Source organism: Sus scrofa, unplaced genomic scaffold (genome assembly GCF_000003025.6).
Source record: "Sus scrofa isolate TJ Tabasco breed Duroc unplaced genomic scaffold, Sscrofa11.1 Contig1955, whole genome shotgun sequence".
Lineage (NCBI taxonomy): Eukaryota > Metazoa > Chordata > Mammalia > Artiodactyla > Suidae > Sus > Sus scrofa.
Window position 1 is genome coordinate 628 of NW_018084989.1, and position 8,739 is coordinate 9,366.

At 36.5% G+C, this 8,739-nt stretch overlaps 1 protein-coding gene across 1 annotated transcript; it reads right to left on the reverse strand.

The window, feature by feature from the left end:
* Positions 1-1,722: 1,722 nt before the first annotated feature.
* On the reverse strand, positions 1,723-8,305 carry LOC106507486 (olfactory receptor 6C76-like). The gene has a single exon (XM_021081677.1). It carries the CDS (start codon positions 3,203-3,205, stop codon positions 2,357-2,359), a length of 849 nt encoding a protein of 282 aa, XP_020937336.1. The 5' UTR covers positions 3,206-8,305; the 3' UTR covers positions 1,723-2,356.
* Positions 8,306-8,739: the final 434 nt, after the last annotated feature.

Below are 8,739 nucleotides of genomic sequence, written 5' to 3' on the forward strand. Positions count from 1 at the left end.
TATTGGGTGGAATATTCTAAAAGTGTCAATTAGATTAATGTTTGTTCAAATCTCCTATATTATAGTTTTAATAACATTTTATACCAATTATTGAGTATATTGAAACTTCTGACTATAATTGTGCATTTGAGTGCCTTGTCAAATCAAGCCATTTGTCAAATTGTGGGATTGGCAGCCAAAGTTGGAAATAGCATGAATTTTGAAAGTCAGTAAACCATTCTTTGAAAGTCAACTGAGCATATAGAATTACAGTGAAGTTTACTGTATTTTTATTATTTATATTATATTAGTAACTTATATATGTCTGTGTATATTTTTCTGAGAACTGGTTGTTAAACATTACCAAACACTATTTTTCTGCTAAATGCTTTCAAGGATCTGGACTTGACTGAGTACCATGTTACTTGAGTCATAGTTATATCAGCATATGCAAAGCAAACATTTATATTTTCATAGAAGCTCCAAAACAACTACTGAAAAAATAAAAAGTCTTATCAAGCAAAGAGATAAACACAAAGGTAATTCTGGAAAAGCTGGAAAATTCACACCTATGATGCCTCAGAAAAGGCCGTTATATTTCCCAATTCTAAATGAAGTTACTATCAAACTGAGCAAAACACTTTTTTTTTTTCTTTTTCAGGGCCACACCCGTGACATATGGAGGTTCCCAGGATAAGAGTCGAATTGTAGCTATAGCTGCCAGCCTATGGCACAGCCACAGCAACGTGGGATCCAAGCCATGTCTGCTACCTTCACCAGAGCTCATGGCAACACCAGATCTCAACCCACTGAGCGAGGCCAGGGATGGAACCTGCATCCTCATGGATCCTAGTCGGGTTCATTAACTGCTGAGGCACAATGGGAACTCCGAGCAAAACACTTTTTACAAGGAGATATAGAAAATGTTTTTGCTGAGACAAGAAAATGTAAATATCATATGGATGTTTTAGGCATTCATATTCTCAGAATTTGTTAATGTTCACCTGTTTTTGATTATGTATAACTCTATTTCTGTCAACAGTGGAAAACGTTTTAGGGTAACGTCAGTGTATCAGAAATTTTTAGAACTATCTGGGGGATAAAAATATATGGTTTTAATTGTCAAAAACTTCAGAGAGGAAATTCCTAAGAGAAGCAAAAGCCTTCTTTTCCTAGGAGGTTCTTTCCATAGGAGCCTCAAATGAGCTCCAGGCTCACTCTTAACAAATTGAAAGAAAATAATGGGTTGTGGATCAACCATCTGCATAGTTTCCTAAAGACGTTTCATTGTGTGGGTATTGGGGTGTTACAGAAATGTCAATACCATGCTTAGAGTAACTCTGAAATTTAGTACAAAAAGTATTAAATATATTGTAGTATTAAAGCCTGAACTTCACAATGAAGATATAGTACCTATGCCCCAAATAGCAAAGATCAACATTTATTATGTAAAAACTATAGGAGATACAAGGATAAATAGAACAGGCACACTGGATGTAGGAGACTTTATCACACAGACAGATTTTTTATTTTTTCCGTTTAGGGCCGCACCTGGGGCATATGGAAGTTCTGGGGCTAGCTAGAACTGGAGCTGTAGCTGCCAGCGTGTGCCACAGCCACAACAATGTTGGATCTGAGCCCCATCTGTGACCTACCCATCTGCAGCTTGCAGCAACACCAGATCTTTAACCCACTGAGTGAGGCCAGGGATGGAACATGCATTCTCATGGACACTATGTTGGGTTCTTTACCCACTGAGCCACAGTGGGAACTCTTAAGATCTATTTATTTTAATACCTCATGCTTATGTCCTGGGAGAAATCATCTTTTTAGAATTCCTTAATGATAACTTTTCTGTAACTCTTTATTAATGTTCAGAAAGAAAGTCCTTCAGTGATTATTAAAACTAAATTCTGGAATTTTTATTAAATTCCCATTCTCATTTATGTTATATCAAATCACTCAAGCTCAGAAAAATTTCAGGGTATGTACATATAAAAAGATAAGTGATATAATGGCATTATCCTTAGTTAAACTAGGAAACACTCTTGGTTCCTAGATCCCATTGCAAGGTGTGAGGTCTAATTATTACAGACAAATAAAAGTACTCATGTTGATCTTAAAAATTAAATAAAAATATAGGTGAAGTAAGTGAGATCAAAAGCAATAAAAGGAGAATAAAACCTGAAGGACAAGGAAGTTGAAAATAATATCAGATGGAGAAATATAATATTAATAGTTGTGTTAGACGTCAGTTCCACATAAAGTTCAAGGCATGAATTTCTGTCTGATTAAAATTTATCTAAGAAGCATTTTTTGACCAGCTTCTTAAAGGACTCCTTTACCTGCTGGTTCCTTAGGGAGTAAATAAAAGGATTTAGCATTGGGACAACAGAGGTATTAAGACTGCTATCCCCTTGGTCAAAGCCCCTCCTTCTTTGGCGGAAGTTTTAACATACATGAAAATGCAACTTCCATAAGAAATGGAGACAACAATTATGTGTGAGGAGCAAGTGGAAAAGGCCTTTTTCCTTTGCTCAGCAGAGGGGATCCTCAGAATTGTTTTAAGGATGAATGCATAAGAAAGAATCACCAGTGTTAAGGTTACCATGAGCATGAATGTTGCCAAGAAAAATGCCATGAGCTCTAGGAATGCTGTGTCTGTGCAGGAGATTAGAAGCATGGGAGAAGAGTCACAGGTGAAGTGGTCAATGATGTTGGAGTCGCAGAAATCCAGCTGAAGTCCCATGATCACAGGTGGAAAGATAATGAGAAATCCAGCCAGCCAAGAACTAACGACAAGCTGGTTGCAGATTCTGCTGTTCATTATTGTGGTGTAATGCAGGGGCTTCCAAATGGCCACGTACCAATCATAGGACATAGCAGTCAGAAGGAAAAATTCTGTTGCACCAAGGAGTATGAAGAAAAAGACCTGGGCCATGCAAGAATGATAGGAAATGGTCCTGTCTCCTGTTACAATGCTGACCAGAAAGCGAGGAATACACACTGTGGTGAATGAGATTTCTAGGAAAGAGAAGTTCCTAAGGAAGAAATACATGGGAGTTTTGAGGTGTGACTCTATCAGAGTGAGGGTGATAATTGTCAGGTTTCCAGTTATACTCAGTATATATGTGAAAAATAGAAATAGAAAAATCAAAACATTTAGCTTTGGATCATCTGTTAATCCCAGAAGTATGAATTCATTTACAGATGTGTAATTTTTCATTTCTTAGTTGCTTCTTCCAGGCTTATAAATGCAAACAAGAAACAAGATTTAGTGAATACAGGATTACTTTTTAAAAATCTCCTCTGCTGGTATAAAAAAATGTATAATATAATGGACTAATAAATTATTAACCAGATTTTACTGAGTTCTGAAAATGTATCTAAGCCAGGACAGAAAAACTTGTATCTTATAGATCACAGTGAGTCAGTTTGATAGGACTAATAATCACATTTGTATAGAAATATACTTATCAAATGTGTTGCACTTTCTTTTAAAAGTTTGATCATATGTGTAAAAAAATTAGGTAGACCTCTACAACATGTTCTAATGTTCAGTCACCACATGTTCTAATGATTTTTCTGAAAATGAAACATTTTGAAGTTTGTCCTTTTCGAGAGTTATTTTCCATAATTTTTTCAAGGTCTATAATGTCATTCCTGCCTACAAAGATAATTAATAACTTACTGAAAGGGTCAGAGCCATCAAAATTAATAGTTATATACTAGTAATCAAATAATATTCTTTTGAGAATTAAATCATGACCTTTCATTTTTTAGAAGACATTCTCATAACCAAAGTTCATTGAGCTAAGTTATAAATTGACAGAAAATGAAAAAATCGATGAGATGAGAAATGAAAAATATACTCACAATTGTGTAATCCCATGTGGTAGTAATTTGACTGACTGTTCAAACCCAAATATTCTGTTGCTTTCATTTGAGAGTCCGTGTGTGATGCTTTACTTTTGGAGTATTTCATGGATTTCACAGCTTGTTTCTGCCTTTGCTTTTCTTGTGTGATAAGAAGTTTACATAGTGTGTAGGTGGAGGTGGGCAGAATGTTCCTGGCTGTATAGAGTGAGATGAAACATACTGAAGAATAGGACCAATTGAAAGCATTTTCCTGATATTGAGAAGGCCCTGGCAGGAAGGTGACAGTCCCAGTGGCTGGTGGCAGGTGCTACATCCAGAAGACAAGCAGGGTATTGAGGAGCTCCTACAACGTGTGATCCACGAAAGCCTTGGCGACGTGGTGGCAAAGCTCTGTGGGCCGTCGCAAGAAGTCAATTCATGTTATATCTGAAAGGCTGAGACTAAAGTAGGATTGCAAAGTTTTTTCTTAAGAAACAATGCCTCTGGTCCTAACTTGTTTGGGAGGGAAGTTAGAATTCCTGGAAATGGGAGAGAGTAGCAACCAAATGAACCCCTGTCCTTAGTCTCTAACTGCCTGCAAAGCAGAATCAGGAACTAAGGTTGCCTGGAATGTGTGTAAGACTCCCCAAAAAACTACATTGGTGAAAGAAAAAGGAAGAGAAGAAAGTGGGATAAGGGCAATAGTTACTTCAGTGAAACAGGCAAATAGAGGTGATAGAGTTAGGTTGTTTTGTTTCGTTTTTTCAGCTGCACCCACAGCATATGGAAGTTCTGGGGCCATTGATCGAATCTGAGCTGCCCCTGCGACCTATGCTGCAGTTGCAGCCATGCGGGATTCTTCTTAACTCACCTCACCAATATTGAACCTGCACCACCGCAGAGACAACTCTGGACCCTGAACCCCCTGCACCACAGCAGGAACTCCAAAGTCATGTGTTTTGGTGGTTAGTGAAGTGGAGCTCTTAGTTCATGAGGAGGGAACTCAGACCCTTCTGAATGAGAATCAAGAAATAACAGCTATAGAAAAGAAGTGAGCTGCATGGCCTATGAGTAGAAATTCAGGAGAAAGAAAATCCTTGGGATGTAAAGAACTATCCCGAATTGCACTGTCTAAGGCCAGGCATTTAGTGTCTCTGGTTTCCCCCAAATTCTATAAAAATAGCAGTGACCTAACCTTAGATGCAAGGAAAACCTGGTAATGCAATATCTTACTTGGTTATCAGTACCTTTTGAAAGAGAGATGGTTATGGTTCTAATTCTTGTTTTACTTTCGTTACCTTCCACTATGAAGACTAGGCTTTCTAACTATTGTCTCCAAAACAAACAGATTCATTTTATCTGTCTTTTCCTCAGAATAGTCACAGGGGATTCTTACAGTGAAACAGCATTAAAATGCCTCTGGAGAGAGTTCTTATTAGTTCACTCTAAATTTAGTTGAATAATTCTAATTGGGTATCCTTGGGAAATATATTTTTTTAAAGTATTAAGTAGAGAGGTGTATAATGCAAGGAATAACCAGTGAAGAAACAGCAGTCTTTGAAATTTTGGATTTCATATTGTCAATATTATTTTATTTTTACTTGAAATAAATGTCTACCATGGCAGTGTATTTCAACTAATGTAAACTGGAGAAAAAGCAGAAAATAGCAAGAGGAGGATTTCCCATTGTGGCACACTGTGTTGAGAACCCACCACAGTGTCTGTGCGGATGCAGGTTCAATCCCTGGCCTCACTCAGTGGGTTGAAGATATGATGTTGCCATAAGCTGTGGTATAGGTTGCAAATGCAGCTTAGATCTGGTGTTGCTGTGGCTGTGGTGTAGGCTGGCAGTCACAGCTCTGATTCGACCCTTAGCCTGGGAACTTCCCTATGCCACAGGTGTTGTCCTAAAAAAGAAAAAAGAAAAAAGAATAGCAAGAGGAAAGGGTTGCAAGGATGTAAAATCCGCTATTCAAGTGTTTTGCTTGTTATACATTTGTTAAATGAGTACCTATCATCAGCAGATAGGCACATTCTCAAGATACAGCAAAAATTGAGAGACTGACATACACACATAAAACTCATGAAATTGATTATCTTAAAAATTTCCTTAAATATTGCTTCCTTCACAGTAGAGTTTGAGGCAGGCAAAATTTGTCTGCTGTTTTTATTATAATTGTTATTTTTTTCCTACTCTCGACGTGATTTATTGCTGCCGATGGGAGCAGAGGTACTGTTAGGGTTCTCCACCATAAAGTTGCTTTGCCCCTTCAGCCTCCACTTTCTACACCCTATTCTTCAGAAGGAAAGTCCTCTGTGCAGCTCACACTAAAGGGGTGGGAATTAAGCTCTGCCCCACTGAAGGTGGAATATCTATATGTATTATTTGGGATTCCTTTCCATGGGTAATCTGTATATTCTTTCTCATTTATTAATTTATTCAATTATTTATTTATCTCAGTTGGATTCATGGATGTTTGTTTTATACTTTCAGTTATACCCAATGCTGTTTTACTTTGTTGCTAAATTTTTTCAGCTTTGGCCCCTGGGAACTCTTCCAGTTGGCTATTGTTTCCTTCGATGTATAGACATTACATTGCTTTAAAAAAAAATTATTTCTTTTCTGGACCTATGAGATGCTTTAGGGTCAGCTTGTGTATTCCTTACCACATCCATCTAATCTGACATTTCTCCACTGATACCTGGTTCCTTTTATTGGAGAATGGTATTAGGAACCAAGTACTCAGCTCTGGGTGTGTTCGTTCTACTGTGGTGTCACTGCTTCTTGATCCTATAGGAGGATAGAACCAGGAAATATATGTGAGCCTACTAACCTGTGCATAAATATGTGTATGCAAATATTACTCTGTGTTACTTCCTGAATCTATATTAAGCTAAAAATGGGTCCATACTTATATGATACTTCATGACTACATAGATTGTAATAGCTTGTTCTTCTTTATAACCTCCCACTGCAAAACTGAGAATTCTGGCTTCATCATCTACCACCCATTTACTTGTTCAATACCTACCTACATACATACATTACCAGAATTATTGATCTATACCATGATGGGAAACTACTTTATTAACCAGAATGTAGTACTTATATATGCTTTTTTTTTTGGTCTTAGAGATTTCAGTCATTTCTTAAGTTTCTTAGGTCAATAATGTTCAGTCCTATCACCTTTAGTAAGATTATTGCAAACATTGAAAATACTGTTATTTTTTCAGGGGGGTCATTTTCCACATTTCATTCCATGATCCCTTAACCACTTAAATTATTTTCAAACATTTTGATAAATTAAAATTTACTCTTTGTAATGCAATGATCTATGAATTTTGACAAATGCATAGTACTATGAATTCACCATTTGAATTATATACAGAATAGGCTCTTTGCCTGGAGTCCTCATTCACCTCACCTATGTAAGCTTCTCTTTCTCTCAACAATCCTTGGAAACCATTGATCTTTTTGCATTTTGTATAGCTTTTCTTTTTCTAGAAGATCATATATCTGGAGTCATACAGTATGTTACCTTTTCAAATGCTTCGTTCAGTTATAAATATTGATTTGAGTCATCCATGTCTGTTCATTGTTTGATAGCTCATTTCTTTCTCTCAGTGAATGTATCAATGGACCACACTTTATTCATCCATTCATCTATATAGGAGCAGCTTGGATACTTTTAGTTTTTCATGATTATCAATAAAGCTTCTATGAAATATTTGCATGCAATTTTTTGTGGACATGAGTTTTCAAATCACTTGAGTAAACATCAGGGGCTGCAATTTCTGGATCATACAGAAGACTATATTTAGATTTTAAGAAGTGCAAAATGTCTTCCAAAGTGATTATATCATTTTGTTTTACCATTAGCAATAAATGAGAGTATCAGAGTTCCTGTTGCTCTGCATTATCTCTAGCAAGTGGTGTGTCAATGTTTTACAAATGAGTGTAAATGAGCATGTGCATAGTTGTAGCGCACTGTTTTAATTTGTGGTCACCTAAAGACAATGATGCTGAACATATTTTCATATACTTATTTTCCTCCTATATTTCAACCTTTGGGGAGGTGTCTGTGGAATCATCTTCTCACTTTTTATTTAGGTTGTTCATTTTTTTATTATTGAATTTTAAGAGGCTTTTTGGGTAAATTTTGCATAAACAGCCCTCTATCAAATATGTATTTTCCAGTATTTTCTCCCAGTCTATGGCTTGTCCTCACAATGTTGACAGAGCCTATTGCAGCCAGAAACTTTAAATTTTAATGAGGACAAGCTTAACCATTATTTCTTTCACAGGTGATATCTTTATTGTTATATATAAATATCATTGTCATATCCAAAGTCCTCTCTATATTTTTGATGAGGTATCTATTCAGATATTTTTTTCAAGGCTGTACCTGCAGCATATGGAAGTTCCTGGGCTAAGGGTTGAATCAGAGCTGCAGCTGAGGCCTATAGCACAGCCATGGAAACACTGGATCCCAGCTGCATCTGTGACCTATGCCACAGCTTTTGGCAAAGCTGAATCCTTAACCCACTGAGTGAGGCCAAGGACTGAACCTGCATCCTCAGAGAGAAATGTTCAGTCCTTAACCTGCTGAGCTACAATGGAAAGTCCTGTTCAGATCTTTTGCTCATGTTTATTTGGGATATTTGTTTCTGATTGCTAACTGAGTTTTTCTATATTTGGATAAAGGTCCTTAATGAGATATGTATTTACAAATATATTCTTCCAGCATATTCCTTATCTTTTATTCTCCAAATGGTGTATTTTGCAAAGAAGTTTATCTTTTTTAATTTAAAAAAGTCCAAGTTATTATTTTATTCTTCCATGGATTCTGCATTTGATGTTGCATTTTATAGTTAGGTCTGTGATCCATTTTGAGTATATTT

Coding starts and splice junctions, on each gene's coding strand:
- LOC106507486 (XM_021081677.1), bottom strand. CDS start 3,205: ATGAAAAATTACACATCTGTAAATGAATTCATACTTCTGGGATTAACA.